This window comes from Lipophrys pholis (assembly GCF_963383615.2).
Source record: "Lipophrys pholis genome assembly, chromosome: 10".
NCBI lineage: Eukaryota > Metazoa > Chordata > Actinopteri > Blenniiformes > Blenniidae > Lipophrys > Lipophrys pholis.
In genome coordinates this window covers 25,876,327-25,900,837 of record NC_137640.1, presented here as the reverse complement: position 1 = coordinate 25,900,837, position 24,511 = coordinate 25,876,327, and the positions used below count along the sequence as shown (strand labels likewise).

Sequence of the window (24,511 nt, the reverse complement as noted above, 5' to 3'; positions counted from 1 at the left end):
ATTGAATTAAGTTGCCCAGCTTGAGACTGAAAATAAAAATAAAATAATGACAAAGCCCCCCCCCCAGATTTATACATAATCCATATGTGAGAATTCACTTTGATGTGGCAAGCCAGAGTGAGGGCTAATGGATCTCACCCGCGACAATGGAGCACACTTAAATGGCACATCTGCCTGAGGGAAATCACTTTGCTCCAAACTCGGGCTTCTTGCTGCTCTCGCTCGGGAGTCTGCCGATGCGCCACAACTGGATTACTTATGATTAGCCACCTTGTATTTATTTGTAATTAGTTTATGCCTTTGCTTCGTCGCACGTTTTTGATTACCGTTTATCTCAGAGTGATTGGGAGATTTTTATGGCAGAGTGGATGTTGTGTTCCACATGAAGAGCTGCGCAAACCAAGGACATCTGCCAGGCTGGTTTCCTCGCTTTCTTTTTGTTTACTCTATCAAAAACGTTTGACTTAACCTAAACCAGATGCCACCAGAGGAAAACTTCAACACATCTCATAGGTTTATTTAATGGACAACAAAAACAATTCATGATCTTCCCACTTTGATGAAAGCAACTGAAACCCCTCGACCACAAACAAAGTCTTATTTCAAACGATTCTGCCTTCTAACTATTGTGAGGACTGTTTCTGTAGATCGAGGTACGGTCAGGCCTTTATTTATTTTATTTTGAATGTGTTGACATATTTTCAAGTCCCCCTGTTGTCTTTTGACACTGACTTCAAAGAAATGTTCACAAATACAAAACTTTAAGAAGCAGGCTGTAGCGTTATGTTAGCACCAGTACAAGAAATATTAGGAAAACTAACACGAGTCCTTGCTGATGCGGTCCAATCCCAGACATTAAAGCGCCAAAACAAAATTAGGGAGCGACATTCCTATGAGATATAGAGATAAAAATTATTCTCTTAATGTAGCTAAAGAGAACACAATGAGTAAAAAAATATATATTATTTTAATATATCTGTTCATTCTTTCATGGCATCAAAATCGTGTTTGAAATGACTAAAGGCCGGCCCAGAGTGGAGAAATTTTAAAACGCCACCTCCACTTTGAGGTGTGAACGGACAAGACACACATTTGCTGAGAAGGATGATGTCATCGCCCCACCGCTCGTCCTATAACCCCGAGACCCTCTCCGCGACTTAACAAACAACAATGCGCCGGGTCGAGCTGCAGAAGCTACTGATGCTAGTCGCTTTAATAATAAACAAGGCTTTTTTTCATGCTCTGTGTCTTCTTTTCTATTTTTGGTGTATTTCTGAGCCACTGAGTCACAGCACCACCTAAAGGCCTGGCATATGAACTGCACTGTTTTTCATAGTGTTCCAAATTTTTTAAAGAACGTCGAGGAGAAATAACATCTTTTGGCTCATGTTGATACGGCCTAATGCAACTGTTTAGTAGACATTACCAATAAACAAAACTTTTTGGTGTAGAAATGTCTGGGTTGCGCAGTCTATTGCAAATGTATCGCTATTGCGATATCAGAAAGCAATATACATACTGCTAAAGACTGAACTGGGATGAATTGTTTCTATACACTGTGTATTCAAGTCCTGCAAATGTAAAATTACTGAATTTTAAATATGAAAGAAAGGTGTGATTAAGGGGCTGTTTAGACGACAATGGTGCTCTCAGCCTCTGAAAACCAGACTTTTTGAAAACAGCTCCGAAGGTGGAACTTTTTGAAAACGCTCTGAAAACACAACTATTCAGTCACCCCAATAACAATCCAACTTCATCGCCTGTCCAAACGAATGTCCGTGTACTCCCATTGTTAATGTTTATAGAATATTATTCTCTGTGGGCATGTGTGTGTGGTTTCATTTCAAAAAACAAACAACAGCATCCACTAGTGGCCCTACATGAAAACTCCATTGTTTTCAGAGTTTCTGTCGTTGCCGTATACAAATAGCACATTGTTTGCAAAGCGTTGCCATGTAAACGTGAAACATTCCTGAAACAAAAACGGTGAACGGGGTCTAATTGACAAAAAAATTGCAATTTTTAAAAAGAAATGTCATCGATTGACAGCCTGATATACATCATACCTGTCATCAAGATGGTAGAAGTGAGAAGCAAAAAATTTATATAAAAATTGCTGCAAGTGGTAACGGACAAGAATATGATTGGGGAAGAGAAAAAGTACTGTTATTTAAAAAAAGAAAAGTTAAAGCACAAAGACATTGACATCATAGAAGTGTTTATTTTCATCAAAATACTCTACAACTATCAGAGGATTTCTTAATATCATGTAGCCATAATTAACATAATCATACAAAACTAGCTCTTCAATGTTTTGATTCCATACAGTCCAATGTTTTCTCCACTGCTCACATCCATTCCTGAGCGTTTATCTGTACTTCTCAAAGTGAACTCCTTCCATACCATCGTTCAACTTGCATTTCTTTATTTGTTCCTTCATTAGTTCATCCATCCATCTGCTTCCTTGGCCGGACTTGGTTTGGATTTTGCTGAAACCTGTGAAAAATTATGCATTTCACGTTCATGTTCCAACATTTCAGTAATTACACTGGTGAGGTCCAAGGCGTTTTGTCTCTTCCTTTGTTCCCTTGCATCCCATAAACCGTTGCTAAGAGTTTCACTAAACTTGTGAACAAAGATCTATTTTCTTTTTTTAATTTCCATTTTGCACAGCTACCTTACTTGGCAAATCATCGCACATCCTGATACCTGCTAAAGCGCTGCATTGCTAAAACCCATCCGATCCACACTGGCCATCAATAAAAATCATGGCAGAATCTAAGCTTTCAGTGAAACCCGAGGCCTCTTAAAAACACCATAATGGTGTGAAATGGGTTTTCATAATTGTCTTGTTTCATCCCACCGTGGAATCAGCAAACAACTTAAAATAGTGCCGGGGCCGCGGCGCTCAGTTACTTAGCAGGGTGTTCAATAACACTGAGCGGGACATGCAAATATTGGTAAGGCAATTATTGGCAGTCATGTTTGGCCCAAAGTAGCTGGTAACTCTATCCTCTCCATTATGTTTGCTGTGAGCTCTGGTGAAGGAGAACCGTTAAAGCGCCTGCTTTTCACTGACCGACGGAGGCTCACTTTACACTCAGTCGTCCTTCACAGTGGAAATACAACGAGAGAAACAAAAGCACCTCGTTCTGTTGAAGTGGAACCTGTTTACATCCGGGTTTTAGCAGCTTCCACAGCGTTTCGGGATCTCTGTGAGCGCAGTTTAATCACTTAGTGAAACACGTGCAGACAAGAAACAAAATGAAAGCCAAGATTAATTTGTTAAGTTATTGAAAAAAAATTTAAATATCTGTAACCATTATCAGTTTCATTTTGCAGGTTTTTTTATGCAGTTTAATTCCATCAGAACAAAACTTTCTCTCCAAACGCATCTTAATATCATTTAGCCCTAATTAACATGCTTCAATAGACAGAATCATACAAAACTAGCTCTTCAATGATTTGATTCCATACAGTCCAATGTTTTCTCCACTGCTCACATCCATTCCTGAGCGTTTATCTGTACTTCTCAAAGTGAACTCCTTCCATACCATCGTTCAACTTGCGTTTCTTTATTTGTTCCTTCATTAGTTCATCCATCCATCTGTTTTCTTGGCCAGACTTGGTTTGGATTTTGCTGAAACCTGTGAAAAATTATGCATTTCACGTTAATTAATTTGTTGAGTCCTTTTAAAAAAAATAAAAAATAAAAATAAAACATTTCTGAGTATAAATATCTGTAACTGGCCCCGTCAATAGCTTTTCATCACATGCAGTTTAATTTTTCTTTTTTTTTGTTGTTGTTGTTTTTTTCTGTTTAATTCCATCAAAACAAAACTTTTGCTCCAAATGTGTCTTAAAGCTGAACAAATTTTAAAAAAAGGCTTGATCAAATTTATGATCCAAAACACTTTTAAGACCTGCTAAGAGTCAAGTCATGATGATAGATTATTATTACACATACACACATCCGTCACCAATATCTCAGCTTGGGTCTTAATGTTTGCAATGTCTGCAATTTGCTTGCTGGTTTGTCTGTATTTGACACTCCTGGTTTAGAGCTACAAGGAAGTTTGTGTTTTGAGGAGGAGGTTGGGGTGGATGGGCGGGTTCAAAGGGTCTCCTTGGTAAGAATAAGGTTTAACTTTGTGGATCTGAAGACGTCAACGTTGATTTTCAAAGAAGTAACATAATGGCATAAAATGGAAGCAAACACAAATGGTGTCTAGACTAAAACACACAAAACAAAATGCGCCATATAAGAAATATGGTTATTCTTGCAGCTCTTAATGTTCTTCACTTGCTAAATTTTCATGTTTTCCGTACTATAAGTGACTCTCGGGTCTATGTCAGATCTGTCAAAATTTGCATCATGACGAGGAAGAAAAGAACATCTATAAATTTAGAATATGGTGATTAATTTTATTATTTAGGTGTTGGTCACAATGGATGGAGTCAGAATATTCTGCTGTTTCTGTGAGAAATTGTGCCATAATTGAGGCTTACAAATACTTCAAGAGCGTCAAGGCCCTTCTCTCAGAAAAAAATAATGGTGCGTGCTGCAACCTGGACTCATGAATATGTATATTGTTATGTATGTCCTCTAGTTACCATAAGATTTATGAGTGGAGAAAAACAATCAGATGCATTAGCTGAAAGGAGGAAGAAGGTCTTTGTGGAGAGGAGGAAGTTGGAGAGGACAGATGGATTATAATCACATGGTTGATTGATTTAATGGGATGAAAGGTGAGAAAAATATTGTTTTTTTCTGACACAAGCCAATTTTGTATTTCTGTTTTTACCCCCAATGAAGTATTGTATGTTTGTTCCTTCTCCCAGTACGGTTAGTATTTTACATTGGTCCTCCCAGAGGGAGCAGACAATAACTTGTTGTTTAACATGCAGATTTGATGCCTAAACTCCAAAAATAGACATTTCTGTCAAATATTGAAATAAGTTAAATGAGAGCGAATATAAAAAATAAATAATCACTCATTTTGATGAACATACAAAATAAATTGGAGCCACTTCTTCCCCATATATAAGGCTTTTTATTGGATTTTATTTCAAAGAAAGTGTAAATGGAGTGAGATGAAGATTATGATATCTTTACTCCCTCACTCACGCACACACACACACACACACACACACGCATGCACGCACACACGCACGCACGCACACACACACGCACAAATCTCCTCTCCTTTTACTGGTTTGACTCTTGAAAAGCATTCCATGTTCCATTTTCCCCCCATTCTCCTCAAGAATGTAGTAACAATAATAATGCATTAAGTGGGCTGAGTACTCTAAACACTCAGAGCTTCCTCTCACAGTAAGTGCAGAACCAGTTTGCCTGCTGTTGAAAGCATCTTACACACAGTCCTACGGAGAGTGGGGAGTTCGCCTTCACACTCCCGCCACCCCCCCACCACCCCGGCGTCTGCGCCACATACACATAATAGACCCTGACACACACTGCCAGGGAAGCTGGATGAAGAACCTCCCCCCTTCAGCTTAAAAACCCAAAAAGAAAAACCCAAAACATCCTGGATAGTCCGGTGAATCTGAGGACACGAGGCGTCTTTCAGACGTCCTTCAGGAAGCGGTCCCATCTGAGTTCCTGGTGCTCCTCTTGCTCTCCTGACTGCTGGAGCCACCAGCATGGTGCAGCGCTGAGCAGGGGGTTAAATCCCCCGTAAGAACAGCAAAAGGTCACCAAATGCTGTTGTTTATCAGCCATCCTAAAATGAAGCCCTGGGTGTGGATCCTTTGGATTGATTTTAGCCCCTCTGAGCCTGACGCATCGCAAACACACCAAAATACTTTTCCCAATTTTCAGACCTACTCCAATGAAAACATATCAAGCCGTTTTCTGAATGCCCTTCTTTAGTGTGTTAATAACTCAAAACATATATTATTGTCATGTGTTTTGATCTTTTTCATACATTTCAATAAGAAACAAGAAAGAGCAGTCTCTTAAGTGAGCTGTACACCCCATAATAATCAATTCTCTGAGCTTTCAAATACCTTTTAAAAATGAGTTAACTCCCACATTCCACTTTTAAACATCAAATGACATTTTATTTTCATGGTTTAATGACACAGTAACTTCAAGTAGTTTTGTATAGGCAAACATGAAAACTTAAAACGCAATCTGTTATTTCTCTGTCGCCAGGATTTAGTCATTTTCCTTCCTCGCAGCGTTAAAAGGTAAAAGTAGAAGGTGGTAATATTCAGTGTCTTCAAAGTTGGAGCCACTGAGGAACAGTAAATCAAGTTGCCAGTTGTCTCAGCAAAAGGTTGTGTGATTTGGAATTATCTGTGCAATTATGAGGAAGGAAGGGGGATCTTCCTAAGATCTCTCCGTCTCTGCCCTTCACACACACACGCACGCACACACACACACACACACACACACACACACACACACACACACACACACACACACACACACACACGCACACACACACACACACGCACACACACACACACACAGATCGAGTGAGAAAGACAAGCACTCCAGGGAAAGAAAACACACCTGAGGGATATCCGCTGCCTTTGATTTCAGAGCTCTGCTCTGCCTCGATTCCAAATTAACTTAAATACCACAGAAATATGAAGGAGTGGGTGGAGGTGGCGGGCGGAGCCACTTTGTGTCCCCCTAAGTTGAGTTATGTCTGCTAATGATTGCTTTGCTATCTTTTTTGCTGCAGTTGTCAGGTTCTATTAAAAGCAGCTCGTCACCAGCGGAGGGGGATTTTGTCCCCCGAAGACAAAACAATGTAAGGCACGAGACCCTGGGAGTGAAATTTCTCTTCATCCTCCAGTCGGTGACCTATACATGTAATTATGGGACCAGTTCAAGCTGCTTCAAATATACCCTAAAGAATGTCCTGCAACATCACTTAATTGCCTCAGAGTCAATGTTGTTTTTTTTTTTTTTTTATTTCTATTCTTCTCCACTTTTCTTTTTTTTTTTTTATTGTTGCAGCTTGCTGGTTCTTCATATGTCACAAAGATTCAGAATCTGTGACCTGAAACAGCCCGAGGAGAGCGACTTCACAGGCAGTTTCCTCGGGGACTAATGTGTTTTCAGTGCGGCGACCATCTTTTTCCCTGTTTAATGAGCTCAGTCATAAATAAATGCATGGCCTTAATTAGCCTGCGTGTGGCGGGGGCACTGGAATTAGCGTGGAGCTGTGGAGATGGAGGCTCCATGCCCGAGTTCTTCTGGAGATGGTGATCCGGGCGTGGGGAGGTGGCCTTTGAGCAGATGCTCTCCTCGCTCCTCTGCTGGATGAAGCGTCCATGACTCCCTCCTTTCATCTAAATCTATTAATCAGCTCCTCACCGAGCGCCCCTTGGCCGGTGAGAGGCTTTTATTACACGGCCAAACAGACGTGCGTCGGACTTTGATCGGTTTATTTCTTTTTTCTGAGGTTGTTAAAATTGCTAATTTAAAAATGTGTACTTAAAGTTAGAAAGATAACACCTGGTATATATTCTAGGAAACGTTTACACGGCACCATTTTGAATTGAAAACGCAAACACATGCTTACACAACGGTTACCGGAGCCACTGAAGATGTAACATTTTATTCATCTTTTTTATTTATTTTACCTTTATTTTACCAGAAAAAACAAGACACGCAGCAGTACATTAAGGTTCCCGACAAAACAGGCACATAAAACACATTGAACTTATACGAAAAATGTTTGCTAAGAAAAAATAAGTCTAACATTTTGAAAATGTTCCGACTATCTTGAAACGCTTGGGCTAATATCTATTGAACGTCATGGTCTGTCATAGGAATGTCCGTGTTCTATCATTGTTAATGCTTGTGGCGTTTTGTTCTCTGCACGCACGTGTGTGTGTGTGGCTGCGTTACAAAACCAAATGACTTCAAAACAACATTAAACAAACAAATCATTGTCAGCATTCATCATTTCCATGTAAACTAACACGGTTCTGAAAATGTTTACTTATTCCTTGAGGAAGTTTCTCTGTATTTGACTCGTGCTTTAACAGAAACGACACACGAGGAGCATTAGGGAGCTTCAGGCTTCACAGTGAAAATCTGTCAGGAGTGGGATCCTTCCTGTCATCAACTCATTCCTATGACCCTTTGATAAGTGGCTCTCTGGGATTGGGAATACCTTGATACATGGATGATGGATGGATGGATGGATGGATGGATGGATGGATGGATGGATGGTTTATTTCTGGTCATAGTTCAACACATAGAAATCATAAACACCAACAAATACTGTTCACTTTAACTGTCCAAGAAAATATCAGTGGACTATTAATTCCCAATCCTATAAATAATCTGGAATAATCTTGATTATGGGCAACTTTAAAGAAAAAAACAAAACAAAAAAAAAAAAAACAGAAGAAAGGTCTAAAGACCATACCATAAAATTCCTTCTTCTCTCATGAATTAGTCAGAACTGTAACTCTTATTTATTCTGTATTCCCTCTTAGTTTTTTGAAAGTCAAAACTGAGCGACTACATTTAAATTCATCACAGAGATTTTAACTCCAGAACTGAAACACATCTGTATCAGATATTAGTTCCCACTTTACTCAATAAATAACAATCCTCTCAAATTATGTTTGTCTTCTCTCAATTTAAAAAGGTCCCGAAAACAAACATTTATTCCGAACCTGATATCATTTTCACATGTTTGTAAATGCATCATGTTTGAAAGTTTTAACGTTTTAAAGACAAAAACTTGGTGACTCACTTTTGACTCCTCCATGTCACTCCATCCCACTTAGTTTATTTAACAATTGTGTGAAAAGTCTGATATGTTCTGTGTTTTAACAGTAAATGATATGTCTTTCCTTGAGTGTCCGACTTCCCAGTGTGACACTGGATCTTTGATCATTCTTAAACATTTGAAAAACAATATGTACATTTCTGCCAGTTCTAAAATCTATGGCTGTACATGTTTTTAACGTTTCATTAAAATTGTTTATTTAGCTTCACGAATGTGCGAAATATGGGTGCGTCTTCCAAAACACAAGGAGGAGATTAATGCAGAACACATGTTTGTCGGTGTTTGTGACCCCGTTCACACGACAACGTTTCAAGGGAAAACACACCGTTTCAACCTTTTCGTTTCAGGAAGGTTTCATGCGTACGCGGCAACGTTTTGAAAACAATGTCCGTTGTTCGCAAATCGCAGAAACACTGACAACAAGGTAGTTTTCATGTTGGGCCACTAGCGGGTGCTGTCGTTTGTGTATGCAATGACAAAACACACGTGCGCACAGACAGCAATACACTATAAACATTAACAGTGACGAGTAAACAAGCATTTCATTTGGGCAGACGACCAAGTTGTCAACTATAGAACTACCACGTACCAGGAGAATATGGACTGGCAGTCATGAAACTCTGGAGGAAAACATTGTTGTTATTGTCCATCTACTCACACATGTGCAGAAGAACTATTTACTGCATCTCCACGGAGAGAGAGCCCGAGTCCTTTCAAATAGTTGCATTTTCGGTCGCTCAGAGCTCAGATCTATCTATCTATCTATCTATCTATCTATCTATCTATCTATCGATCTATCGATCTATCTCTCTATCTCTCCATCTATCTATCTATCTATCTATCTATCTATCTATCTATCTATCTATCTATCTATCTATCTATCTATCTATCTATCTATCTATCTATCTATCTATCTATCTCTACATCTATCTATCTATCTATCTATCTATCTATCTATCTATCTATCTATCTATCTATCTATCTATCTATCTATCTATCTCTCTCTCTCTCTCTCTCTCTCTCTCTCTCTCTCTCTCTCTCTCTCTCTCTCTCTCTCTATCTATCTATCTATCTATCTATCTATCTATCTATCTATCTATCTATCTATCTATCAACACATCTGGCATCACATTTCTTTTATTGCTTGTTTAGTGCCCAGTGCACAATTCGGTCCCTGCATACGAACATGTTACTGCTGGAACGATACCGTTTCCAGCGGATTGCTCATGTAATCAGGGTCTAACATTCACAGGCCCCTTTACAAGTAAAAACACAAAACCTTTGTTGAGTTTTGGGTGTCTGTTCACACAGCAGCCATCCACAGGGAATGCAACGTTCTGAAAACGGCCCCCAAGATGGAACTTTTCAAACACGCTCCAACCCTGTCGAAGTATTTGAATGGGCGAAAAAACACAACAATATGAAAACACTTGTTCTTTGTGCACATAACACACAACAGCACCCACGAGTGACTCGACATGCTGACTATGTTGTTTTCAGCATTTCGGTCGTTTCCGTGTAAACTGACATCATGTTGTCACGTAAATCCAAACCTTTCTGCAAGATAAACACACAAACGGGTGAGTTAGAGTCTCAGTACAAGATCTTAATAAATCAGCCTCCTGGCAACTTAATGTTACAAACTATGAGTCCATAACTGGTAACTGGACGTTTTCACTCGTCTCCTTATTAGGAATTCTCCAACTTTGGTTTTATTACAAGTCAGAACATTACCAGTCGAGATTCCAGTGGGAATGTAAATCATTAAAATTGCTTTTCTCCCTCTCTTAAGACATCTGCTTGAGAGTGAGTAGCAGTTAGTTCTCGCAGTGTCACACAGAATAATATACTCAACCAATGACTGACGTGTCTTTCACTGTTTGCTCACAATTGCAACTCATTTCATCTTCTTTTCTTTGAAGCGCTGGTAATTATCCAGTCAGTATCTGTTCAAAACCCAATTATTCACCTTCTGCTTTATTAAATCGTATGTCAGTGCAAAAAAAAAAAAAACCATAACAGGAAATATGATGAATGATTGATTAAAAGCAGTGATTACTTGTTTTCAGCCAAAGGTCTGGCAGTGAGATGAGCGTCTTAGTGGCAGCAGATCAGGTGGGCAGCAGCGGCGTTTACTGGTGGTGACAGAAACACTGCTGGAGTGGGGTGGGTGGGTGGATGTTGGTTGGTGTTTGTGTGTGTGTGTGTGTGTGTGTGTGTGTGTGGGGGGGGGGGCTGTCGGAGACGAGGTGACTAATTTTGCTCTCCTATTGCGTTCTAAGTTACACTGCGACTGTGAGAAGCCTGGGGGGCTCCTACCCTCCAGCACTGACCAAAACCTGGACACACACACACACGCACACACACACACACACACACACACACACACACACAATGAACGCCAATGTTCACGCGTGACATTAAGGTTCTGGTTTAGTCGTGAGATTCAGTATGGCATAATTATTATTTCTTATGTATTTACAACTCGGGATACACCAATAACCACTTTTTAAAAAGATGAGTACAACGTGCCGATTCAGATTACTGATTAAATGCCATTAAGCTCAATTCAACCTCCATACGCAAACGATACGCGAAGGCCACATGTTGCCGTGAGCCACAGTATCTGCGTCAACACTATGCACACCACCAACTGTCTTAGGGCCATTTCATACTTTCCACGTCCACATGTCTGCAGGGTGCGCTTTGGTCCATGTTACGTAAATATCGTCGTCCACCACAGTGCGTCAGGGTCGGCGCCCAATCACGTGCAGCCCAGTTTTTGTGACCAAACACATCGGATGCGCATGCGCCAGAGCACAAGACAGCAACAATGAATGCCTACTGAGTATTATGCTTTAATAACAGGCGGACGGCGACTGTGTGCTCAACTTTGGGCTTTAATAACGACACTGCATTACCCAGAATTCCCTTTTTCTAAATTTTACGACACACACATTTACACACGGGTTATTGTGCTATGCAACACTGGACACTTGTGTGAGGAGATCTGTCGGTCTCCCCATCTGTACTGTCACAATTTCAAAGAATGTCAAGATAGTCAGACGGCTCAGAACTCTCGGAGAGAAATCTAGAAAAAAATTTAAGAAAGGAGAAGAACGGCTGCCACGAGAAGTGGAAATATTTTCAGGATCGTTACTCTACGTTGTGGAAAGCGTTCCGACGTGAACCCTGAAATGTAGTATGAATGGAATCACGTGCACATCCGCTGTCCACGTACAAGTCCAAAACGATCTACGGATGTACGATGCGGAAAGTATGGAGGAGCCTCAACAATCTACGGTACACATAAGGGCAGTGTGTAGCGTCTATCTACATGCTGTAGACTGTAGACCGAGGGACTGAGCTCGCTGTGTGTCGCCACACGCTCCAGCTCGCTGTTAATGAGTTTATCAGTCATACTTTAATCATGTTTAACATGTATCATCACTGTTCTGTGAGCCCAGAAACTCTTTAGCATGTAGCATGTAGCATGTAGCACGGCTCGGAGTAGACCCCTCTTGGTACCCAATGAACAGTTAAACTAATGAGCGACATCGGGCTAAACTCTGCTGGTCCAAATGTCTCTGGTGATTAAGTTGCTCATGTTATAAGAACTATCTTTCACCTTCTCTTGATATTTTGGCAGAACATGATTTACAGTTCGTCACTGACAACGTGACGTCATGTAATGCTCTCCAGGTTGTATCAGGGAGCTTTCACCCACACATGTACATGCATGTACATGTGTGGGTGAATGTCATGGCTTTGTTTAAAGAAGTGATGGGTTCACCATCCTATGGTGACATGCTACAAAAACATCTCACGCTTTCAAAGGCTCGCAAAACACGCAAAGTGATTAAAGAATGAATCAGATTTTCTTCATAAAAAGACACAAAGACTATAAACGTTGCCACAGCCATGCGTGGCGGATCAAGGTCACTCAACAGTGAATAGTAAAATATTGCATGTGGTAATATTATGGGCTGACATAATAACAGTGATAACACATCTGTAATTTTCTCATCAAGGGGTGAGTTTGGTTCATTTTGAGTATTTACAACACCATTTAGAAACAAATATGATAACCATATCTAAACGTTCTCTCACTGCCACAGATGTGTTCAGCAGATCTAATAATACTTCTTATTTGCTCATTTGTGGCAATAAATTCCTTTAAAATTGACAAAAATAGTAACAATGCTGACGTTGAAAGCGGAGCAAAGGACTGTATGTACTGAAGTAATGGTAATATCTGTCATTCTGGTTTTATAGACGAACATTTCCTTCTAGTTCATAATGACCTCATATAATATTAAAGTGCAATTCTGGTATTTACAACATTATACCAAACTAGCATCACTTCTCAAAGGCTTGCAAAGGAGTTTATTGTAATAAAATAATTATATGCAATAATCAGCTTAGTGTAATTGAAGTACACATGAATAAACCTGTGCTTGCTAGAATCACATGTACCATGTATCGTCGGTGTGTGGCAGATGATAAAACCAAGGGAAAACACTAAATAGTGCTTTTTCAGTGGCACCACTGTTATCCTAACCATAATATAGCAGCTCTTTTGGAAATGGCTAAAATGAGTAATAATGCTAACAAAATCTAAATAAATAAATAAACAAATATATATATACGGTTAAGCATGTTTGAATTACAAACTCATCTGTTTTCTTTTCCCAAAAACAAGGATAAATTTCTCTAATTATCAGAACCCCTCCCCTTCAGCGCTAATAACGCACGCACGCACGCACGCACGCACGCACGCACGCACGCACGCTCTAACTAGCCAGCCCAGCTCTGATGAAAGCAGAGAGGGGCCTATCATATCACAGTGCCAGGCAGCTTGTGCGCTTTGCCGTCTCGCCACACATCAACGTTTGACCAAAACAATTTGCAGAGAGTGGCCCTGGACCGGGACTGTAAAAATACATTAAGAACGAGCATTAGTAATACAGCCTGGGCCATATGTGTGGCAGACCGCGGAGGTCACCCGACACTGAAGGTCACCTTTTTTTCAGTGAAAATTATTAAGTGCTTCCCCTCTAATCAGATGAGACGTCCCACACACACACACACACACACACACACACACACACACACACACACACACACACACACACACACACACACACACACACACACACACACACACACACACACACACACACACACACACACACACACACACACACACTGCCTATGCACATAGCAACCAGTTTATTTATAGGCCCCAAACTGAAATGACCAGTTGGTTTAATTTAATAGTGAGCAATAGGATTATACATGGAAACAAATTACCTAAGTGGGGGGACTCGCTACCAAAATCTTTTAACAATGATGGAAACCACGGACATGATGTCTCCCAGTATTATTTCATTATTGGGTTTAGCCTCTGCATCTGTCAGCTAGGCCTGGCTTCTGGATGAGCCCAGCTTGTGTCCAGACTGACGCACAGCTGCTCGCGGCTCGAGCCCCAGCCCCAGCCCGCCACCGCTCTCCGAGGTCAGAGAGAGGGGAAGGGCAGCGTCCAACAACCACCAGCGAACGCCGCACACCCCAATTACAATTCAATTTGCCCGCCTGCTGTGGTCGAAGCAAACAACGTGGCCGTCATCCGCACCGTCTTCCAGCCGCGGAGGACCTTCTACAAAACACACGTATTTGACGCGATGGAGCGCGAGGGGCCAACGTCAACGAGATGTTGCGGCGAACCGTTTCTCCTCTAAAACAGCTACGCTGGTGACAAGAACCCCCCCTCCCATCCCCCTCCTCCATATTTTCTTTTTTTTTTTTTTTTTATTATCAAGGAATGCAATTAGACTTCGGCCTTAATATCTCAGAGGCTGTCACATTCTCAAACCTCTCTGCTATGCTTGCCAACTGCAATCAGAAATAACTCTGTCCCTTCAACTTAATGAAAAACAAGTACTTGGCCATAAACTTGTAGTCATCCTCTATCCAATCACATTGTCTTGAGTAATTAAAATGATTAGCTTAATTAGCTTAATTAACTAAATTTGACTACAGGACATGGCCATATGGTGAAGAAAAACAAAGATGGGAGCTAATTAAAGTTAAAATAATGCAGGTTTTAATTAACTCAACCCTAAGGCATCAACATTTTCAAATTTATCCAAGCTGATAATTAAAAAGTCCTCTTGCCCAAGCAACATTTCTTCTCTGAGCTAATTAAATCTGGAAATAAATTAGCAACATGACGCTCCAAATATTAATTCCAGCTAGAAGATGACTTCACTTTCTAATGAAATTAATTAGCTGCACTGGACCCTCAATCAGATGCCAGGCGCTGTCCGTGAGCATAGACCTCATGTAATCTAGCGCCGGGCGAAGGGCCCGAGGGCAGAAATTTACAATTGTAATGAACACTCTTTAACTGTGTGTCTCTCTTAATATACCAAATGAACATGTAGATCTATTTATGCCAAGGGCTTCCTCATTTATAAAGGAGTGGTAAGACCAGCTTGTTAAAACTTTTTTTTTTTCCAGAAAGACTGTGCTGTGAGAGAGAGAGAGAGAGAGAGAGAGAGAGAAAGAGCGAGAGAGAGAAAGAGAGAGAGAGAGCGAGCATAACCACATAGCTGCCAAAAGCAATGCCAAGACCAGCTTCAGCAGCCTGTAAGGTTCCACAGGCTGTGCCTGTGTGTGTGCCAGCCTATTACAGAAGACCCTCGTGAATTCACCCCCCTACACTCTCTTGGCAGCTTAAGGGGATGACACTGTGGATGGAGGAGGGGGGCAGGTGGGGTGGGGGGGGGGGGGGGGGGGTGGGGGGGGTGGTAAAGGAGGGCGCAGTAAAATGTATCCGTCTGCATTTTCAAGTCGCTCTATCCGTTACTATGCGTGTGATTTACTGTGATTTGCTGTATATACAAGGGGCAGCACTGTAAAACAAACTCCATTATCTGCCATTACGGCTCTGTTCAAACAGATGTCTGCCACGCTCGACACCTTAAAACGCAATTCTAAATGATATATTGTAATATATTTTACCACCGAGCATGAAATCGGCCTGCTTCACCGATTCACTGGCAAGACAGGTTGCAACACAGAGATTTGAAGTGAGATCAAGATGACACTTTTTAATGATCTCCATAAGGAAAAAACACACCAAAATTTTTTGGGTAATTACAGCAAAATCCAAAATTTTAAGCATACAGTGCCAAGACAACAAGTCAGGTTGAAGATTTTGATAATCAATCGCAGTATCTCCCAATAAATGCAGCTTACCAAATGTGTTACACTAAATCACTTCATGCTGCAATTTTAGCGGAAACAGAAAGTATTTCTCAGAACATTGTCTTTAACGATACAGAAGGCCTGATTTACTAAGATCCTGCAAAACAGTGTGCTGAATTGCACGCTCACACAAATACATTGCGTTTTCAGTTTGCGTGTTTAACAAAGAACATCACAGTGAGTGACATCACGTGCAAACAGGAGTATTCAAATTACGGTTTTGTATGCTTTAAGCCACATTCACAAAACAATGTTTCAAGTAAAAACGCATCGATGCTTCGTTTCCGTTTCAGGAAAGTTTTGCGTTTACACAGCAATGATTCGAAAATGGCAGAAACACGATGTAGTTAGCAGACGACCCGTGATAAACATATCCAGGATCTCTCCTCTGTTCCCTGGGTTGACGTGTGAGCCTGATAACCTTTATTACGAAGCAGGTTATCAGGTCGATAGTTCAACCCAAGACCTACCTGTGCGCGTTCACATGAAAGGGGCGGAGTTTGCAGCGTTTGGCCTATCACACACAGAGAATCCCAGCAGAGCCATATACAGATTACTGAAGAATCAATTATTCTCAGCGAATACGAAGAATTAAAACACATCCACTGGGCTAAAGGTAACACGGCTGCTGCAGCCAAAGCCGGAACATTCCTGACTTGTTAATGTGTGACTTCGTGAGATTATATGATATTAATTCATCTAAACGGACGGCACGGCACCCTGATCACTCAATTTAACTTTATTACAGCAGAAACGTGTCGGGCTGAACTTCCTGACTGCTCTTATTTTAGTTTAGATTTTCTCCGTCCAGGTGTTTTGAGGCTGAGTTCCCCCTGTGTGTGTTTGTTTTGTGTTGGAATATTAATTCATCATTGCGACGGCATGAGTAGATGTGCACTCCATAAATTCATGTTTCTGCAGTTCTGTCAGCGTGACCATTATTATTAACGTTATTATTCCAGGTCAACCCTCGTGCAGCTAAACAGACTTGGAACGAGTCAAGAACAAGAACACAAACCTCCATCAAAGCCTCAGTGAGCAGGATTTATTTTATTATGTCAAAACGATCGCGCTCAGTACTTTCTCCTCTCCGCTCAGCTGCAGCTCAGTTCTGAAACCGCTTGCCACTCACCATCTTTTAAGAATGGGCAGGTCATTTTCCAAGAGATCTGATTGGTCAGGAGGCGGAGCTGCTAGACTCACTGTGATCTTATCGGGAACGTAACCAGTCGGTTAGACATTCAGAGCAAGTTGCCACAGTGATTTATTCTTGTAAGAAGTGAGCGAGTGTCATTGCACGGAAAACCCAGGGTGAATCCTTGAAGTTATCTTGATAGAGAGAAAATCCAGTGTCGTAGTACAGACCTCTGGCCACGAGTTGGCACCGTTTTTGTACACATGAGTGCAGAGAACAATACGCTGTAAACATTAGAATAGTGAGTACAAAGACCTTTGTATGGACAGACGACCAAGTTGGATTGCTATTCCGACTGTCAACGATAAAACTACCAAGTCCCAGGAGATTATGGACTGGGAGTCATGACACTCTGGAGGCCGCCTTTGTTGTCATTGGCCAACGACTGAGCATGTGCAGAAGAACTATTTACTATGTCCATGGTGCACATGTGCAATAGCAGCGTTTCCGCCATCTAAAGGGCAACAGAGTGTTTTCAGAAAGTTGTGTTTTCCCCCATTTACACGGAGACAAACTTGGTGCTCTGAGCACCATTGTGTAATCAGCAGTGTCGCCACAGTTACCTTGAAAAACTAATTACTGATTACTAGTTACTCCATTAGAAAGTAACTTGGTTACTTTAATTATTACTTGTTTAGAAGTAACAGAGGCCCCTGTTTACACAACAACGAATTCGAGTGTATCCGCAAAACGTTCTTCACTTTTGGGGGGTCCGTTTACACGACACCAGTTTGCGGATGCACTGTATCCGCAAAGTTTTTAATCCGGCTCCCAAGGTGGAAAGATTCTTTCACGGCACAAATCCCTCCTGCAGAGACTGATGGAGGCTACAGAGCCTGTTACTGCGCATGCACACCTCTCCCCCTCCCTCCTGCTCATCCAGTTGTAAACAAACATGGCGGCCGCGTAGTGGTACGACCCGCGGTCCATATTCTAGTTTTATCGTCCAGATCAGTAGTTTAATAGTTGAGACTCTCCCTGATAGCATCCGATGTGTCATCAGTCCATGCGGATGTCGGGTGCTCTCCATTTTCTTCACGTTTATAGTGTATTGTTCTCTGCACACGTCTGCGTAGTTTCATTACAAAATCAATCAAGCCAGTGGCCCGGCATTCTAACTACATCGTTGTCTCTGTGTCCACTGCTGCAGTGAAAACGCCCTCCATTTTTTTTTTAGCAGATTAGGTGTTGTCACGTGAAACGTTGTCGTGTAAAGAGGGCCTAAGTAACTATTTTTTAGTTACTTTCAGCAGCTGTTGACAACACCCACCCAACATAAAAATGACAACCAGTTTTGCTCATCACTGCCGGGCCTCATTTTCACCTTTGACCTACATTCTTTGTTGTATTTATATCTGACTGACTCATGCTGTTATTATTATTACTATTATTTATTACAATGCATACCCTGTCCCCTCACCCCCCAGGGACAAATAAAGTCTTTCATTGATTGATTAATTGATTGATTGAAAAAAGGGAGGGGCTTCCTGCCAATATATCTTTTTATTCAGAAAAATTACAAAAATAGTGTAACGTCTCTGCATGGTGGTGTTTATTGGTTCCGATTCATTTGTGTCACCTTAGAGCGAGATGGCCTGTGATTGGCTGAGAGTGGAGAAGGGGGCGGGTCAGGTGAGGTGCGGAGTCCTGCTGGACGCTATAATAGTAACGCGCAGTGACTTGGAGAAGTAACTTTAATCTGATTACTGGTTTGGAAATAGTAACACGCTAGATTACTCGATGCTGAAAAAAGTGGTCATATGAGAGTAATACTGGCATCATTGGTAAACAGACACCCAAAACGTAATGAAAATGTTGCGTTCTCACTTGAAATTGCTGTCACGTGAACATGGCCTGAGTTTCACCAAAGTAGCAGCCATGTTCTAATCTGCTGATTTACATGAGAGTCCACCATGTCACTGTCAGCCTCCAGTGCAAGTTAATACTATAAACTAATAACGCAACTCAGCATATGAGGTGATGCCTAATAAAAGTTATATACGATACTGATAAGAACAACATTGGAAAATCAATCGGGCTGATGGATTTCGAAGAGGCTAAACTGAATTCAACTTGGACTGACTTCTAATGTTGAATCTCTTTGTTGTACAGCAAACATCAATGTGTTTATCACAATCACTATAGCAATGAATGAGTGAAGCCATTTTCGATCTTTTCCTTTAGTTCACAAGTCTTTACTGATGTAGGTCAGGCACATAGATCAGGCCCCTATCAATTATTATCATTCTCTTATATGTGGGTCTAATAGAATGTGCTGGTAACCTTTTGATCAGGCTCATAGAATTCACAATTAGTTACGTCTGGAGGTGCCAGTAGAGTCCAGGCTGACTGTCCACTGTCACAAGGTCTAACATAGGCACCAGAACAGACCAGTGGAAGAAGGTTCTCTGTTGTATGAACACGTGGCTCCTGGATGCTCTATAGGAAGAGAGCTTGAGCGATGTTTTGGGAAATGTTCCGTTGGGTTCCATCCTTGTGGACGTCACACTGACATGCAGCGCCTACAAGGACTGCTGCAGAACTTTTGGAACCGTTCATGGAAAACATACTACCTGTTAGCAGCAGTCCTCATTCAACAGGATAAATCACCCGACACAAAGACACATAGGGACGTTTCAGGTATATGACAAGCAACTTAAGGTGACTTGTTCTTTAAGTTCCTCAGTTCTCAATCCAACAGTGCAGACTTGGACAATTGAAGCCCCCGGAGAAAATTTTATTCTTTGCAGCCCTCAAGACCAAACAAATGAAGGTCAAATAACCCTATGTGAACCTAGTATCAGTAGGAATTATGTCATAAATACTTTACAACTTTATTTTCATGTTGGGTTTTATCTGCATCTGCTTTGAAATGACTGTGTTGTGTTTGATACAAGCCACCATCCAAAGTCAGCTGACCATCAACCTCCTTCCCTGAGATGCTATGCTCCAACACCCTCACAGCCCCAACCAGATGTGCAGTATGACAAGTCTGGGCACTTCACTGTGACAAGCAGGGATGATGCAACCTCTGCCCAAAGGGTGTGTCCAGATGGAAGGGCCACAAATGCATGTGTTTGAATGCAAACCAGCGATCCTTCATAACATACCACCAAAAATCACTCAAATTCTGTCTGGATCTAATGGCCAAACACATTTCAGAAGTTTCATCAACAACTTTGAGCAACTTTGCATTAGTTCTGCTGTATTCAACAGTTAGAATTTTCTGACTTCTTTTGTTGTTGTTGTATTTGTCAATGTATTTCGACACAGTGGCTATCCTAATTTATTAAATGTTGAAAGTATGTTTTAATTTCAAGTTTTATATATAGTCCTGTTCATGGAAAGAGTTATGTATGCATAGAAATGTCTTTTATTCCATTTACAGGCACAGAATCAATGCGGATTTCTAAAAACACACATACGCTTTGTGTAGGACATTGTTTCATGTTTTTTTTTTTTTTTTTTATTAATTTGAAAACTGTTAAAAACATAAAAAAAAGCATACATCATAGCAGTTGTCTGATGAACAAGCAGCTCGTTTTGACATTTGAAGAGTTCAAAACAGTTAAAGAGTGAAGGAGGTGTAGTGGGGTGGCGAATTAGTCAGAATAATAATTATAAAGTTTTGGATAACTGTTGTGTGAATGCTGATGGCACATACACATTTATGTAATGTAGCTTGTGAATTGGTTTAATGTAATGCTTGTACAATTTATGCAGGGGGGGTCCATAGCCTGTGCTATAGAAAATGGACCCTGGTACTAGGAATGGGGCGGATCCGATCCAGTATTGGTATTGGGTTCCGATACCAACGTAATTCAAGGATCAGAATTTTTTTCCAATCCAGCCTGCGGAGATTTCCGATCCATTAAGACACGGGTCTGTGCTTTACTGTTGCTGGAATGACTCCACAAGTGTTTCAGTGCCGGCTGCTCTGCTCGCTGGCTGCAAAATGTGGAATGGATTTCCTGAACGAAGGCGGGTCTCAATGAGACGCAGAGTAATGAGTCAGGAACCCATTCCACAGTTTGCAGCCAGCGAGCAGGCTGGGGAAGTAGCACTGTGGCTATCCAACTATTCATGACAACATGTCCACTGTTTGGACGTATCTTATGCTCAAAACACCACAAAGCAACACAGCAACGTGCAATGTTTGCAAAGCCGTTGTACAGCAAGGCGACTGTTCTGCAGCCAGACGTCACCGTTTTAAAACTCCAGCTCGCCGAGGAGAACGGTGCTGACCGCAGCATCAAAACAAGGAAAAGCAGCTCCTGCGCTGTAGCAGGCAATTCACTCCTCCGTGAAGCTGCCCCCTACTCCATGCAAAAGTCTCTGAAAATAGTCCCATTAGAGCTGGAAACACTGCTGTTTGTGATGCATTGCTAAAGAATTTTCCCAGGGAAATTGAACAAAAATAGTTTGTACTGTTTCCTTTTCTGACCTTATACCAGTGTTATTTTTGGCAGCCATCTTAGTTTTAGTCTAAGTCTTAGTCTTATGGACGAAAATGCTGATTAGATTTAGTCATACTTTATTCATTTCAAAATGTGATAATTTTAGTCAAGTTTTAGTCGACGGAAACTCAAAGCGGTTTTAGTCTAACCTGAGTCAGTTTTTTTTTTTAGCGTATTAGTCTTTTAACATTGATTTAGTTGAATAAATGTTCGAAATTGGAGTCAAGGTTTACAGGTTGTATCAGGTGTTGCAATTCATAAAACCAACAGTGAACCATAAAGCTAACACATAACCGGATTTCTTTCTTTGGTAATTGTGGCTTTATTACTGAGAATTTTCAAAAGTGCGATGAACATACACACTAGTGTTGTCACGATACCACCATTTTAGTACCGATACCACCATGTATTTCGATACTTTCGATACTTTTCCAAATAAAAAGAGAACACAGTTGCGGCCTTGTAGCAGCAGCCCTTGTTTCCCTTGTATCTATCTCTCTCTCTCTCTCTCTCTCTCTCTCTCTCTCTCTCTCTCTCTCTCTCTCTCTCTCTCTCTCTCTCTCTCTCGCCTCTCTTTCTCCAGACTCTTGCTCTTTGCTGCTCCATTAGTGATGCACTCGATTTCTTTTTACAGAGTTTCCACAGGTCGTTTGAGTCAGTTACGCATGCGCACTCTCACATGGACGCAAACGCCATGTCATTTATGCATGCGCATCTGGTATTCTTTTCAAAGTACAAGCTCGGTTGGGGGAAAATTGTCTTGAAAATACGTTGTTTGACTTTTATTTTGAAGTTGTGTCCAGGAACGTTGTTGGTAAATAAGGTCGAGTATAAAGCGCAATTGCGTATTTGACACAATAACGTAAGATATTAAGAATATATGACCCAAAAACATAAACATTAGCAGCTGCCCAGAGCACAAACTCAACACATACGGTCTTCAGAAATACGGTTTTCAGAAATGTATTTCTGAAAACAAATAAGCCGTAAAGTTAAAACATTGCTTCAGAGATGACGGCTTTAAGTGATGCGTTCAGGTGCTTGTTAACATGTCGGAAGCCCGCCTTCCGACATGTTAACGAGCTGCGGGGCTCATACAGTAGCGACGTTACATGCGTTTTCAGCATTATTGTTTTGAAGGATTGGATTTCAAAGTGTCTTTATAACGGTGTAAAGACATTGTAGTGCCCAATGACTGATAGTTATTAGCGAGCTGGAACGTGCATGCGCAGCACATGGCAGTGCCGAAGTTCTGTGTGGGGAGGGCCGTCATGTGGGCAAAGACCATTCTTCTGGAGAAACAAAGCCATATGATACTATACATACGATACACACTGTATATAAAATAACAATTAGAAATAATATGTAAAACTACATTGTACTTATGTATTTTTGGTCGAAAATTCTGAAACATCATCCATGGACGAGTTGTCCGGGGTTGCACTTTTGTGGACGAGTTTTTACGAGTTGTAAAAACTGTTGGTCATCAGAGAGCAGGCCCAGCAAAATCACCTGGGAACCACTTCCTCATTAGCTCACTGCTTTATGTTCAGTAATCCAGGCAGTTCACATCTTAAAAAGTTGTACTTGTTACAAAGCAGACCAGCACCGAAACAAAGGCATCAGACGAGGTGGCTCCATGAAGGCTGAGCCACACCCTCGCCCAACAATGCTCACATGTTGTTGGCTGGAATGCAAAACAAAGGCCAAACCTTTGTTCCACCCCAAAAAAATAATAAATCTGCCATGGCCTTTGTGCTCAAGTGCGCCCTCTTTTAAATGTCTTCAAAATTGAGATAATTGTGTTTACTGGCCGCAGAGTTTCTCTCAGTCTGTGCAGACAACAAACCAACGAAGGAAGTCAAAAAGGAAAAAAAAAAAAAGCTTTTGATTCTGCCACTTTTTTCAATAATTAATGCCCTCCTCTGGCAATTTTGATGCGGTATGTAAATAGTTTCTCATCCTATTATGCAAAACATTGATAAATGTGACAAAAATTCCAAAAGATGACGGTCCAGCAAACGCAGTATTTTTATTTTTTTTTCTGGGCAAACATTACAATGCCCTAATGACCCGGGCCCCTTTAATGTCAGCCCATCTTAGACATTAGAGAATTTGAAATTAAAGGTACGGTTGGCTCGCGCGACAAATGTTAGAGGAATCCCCCACATCAGTCGGGAGGCAGCAGTGATGCAGGCCGATCTCAGCTTAAAGCTAGTTATAGCTCACATCAAAGGAGCGCCATCGTGCCCGACAGCTACCCCTGCCATTTGGCTCCCACTGAATCTGATCCTTTAGTCACATTTTTCAAACTATCTCTCCTCCGAGCTTCCACGCTTAAACACCATTAAAATGGGGGTAAAAAAAAAAAATCTGTGTTTTCTGCATCAGCACCAGCCTTCGTTATTTCACAGACTTGTCCTTGTTATCTTGATGGCAGTAAACAAGCTGCACACACTCCTCTGATTTCTCCAGCTCTAGTGCGGCGTTGTCTGACAAAGTGGTCAAGAATGTAGACACAATTAGCGGAACAAAGAAATGTCTCGATATCAACGAGGTGATTCGCTGACCTTTAAAACAAAAGGAATCTAAACAGCGGCGTTGTGGGGAAAATTGCGGCCACCGCTTGCCATGAGGCGCCGACTCATTTATTTCAGGTGGTTTTCATGTGTTTTTCTCTTTGAAGCGCTCAAGAAAAAATAAATAAATAAATAAATAAATATAGAAACCTTACTGCTCTAATCATGCTGCTCCAGGCTGTGACTCTCCCTTTAGAAAGTAATAACGCAGAGGAATATACA

The 24,511-nt window shown here is 41.1% G+C and overlaps 1 protein-coding gene across 1 annotated transcript in view; it reads right to left on the bottom strand.

Moving 5' to 3' along the window:
* Positions 1-2,204: 2,204 nt before the first annotated feature.
* LOC308115601 (uncharacterized protein) overlaps positions 2,205-24,511 on the bottom strand; it is a 137,597-nt gene continuing 115,290 nt past the window's right edge. The window contains exon 5 of the mRNA XM_080473189.1: positions 2,205-3,647. Within this exon, the coding sequence (XP_080329315.1) occupies positions 3,596-3,647 (52 nt within the window). The 3' untranslated portion in view covers positions 2,205-3,595. The remainder of the gene's footprint in view (positions 3,648-24,511) is intronic.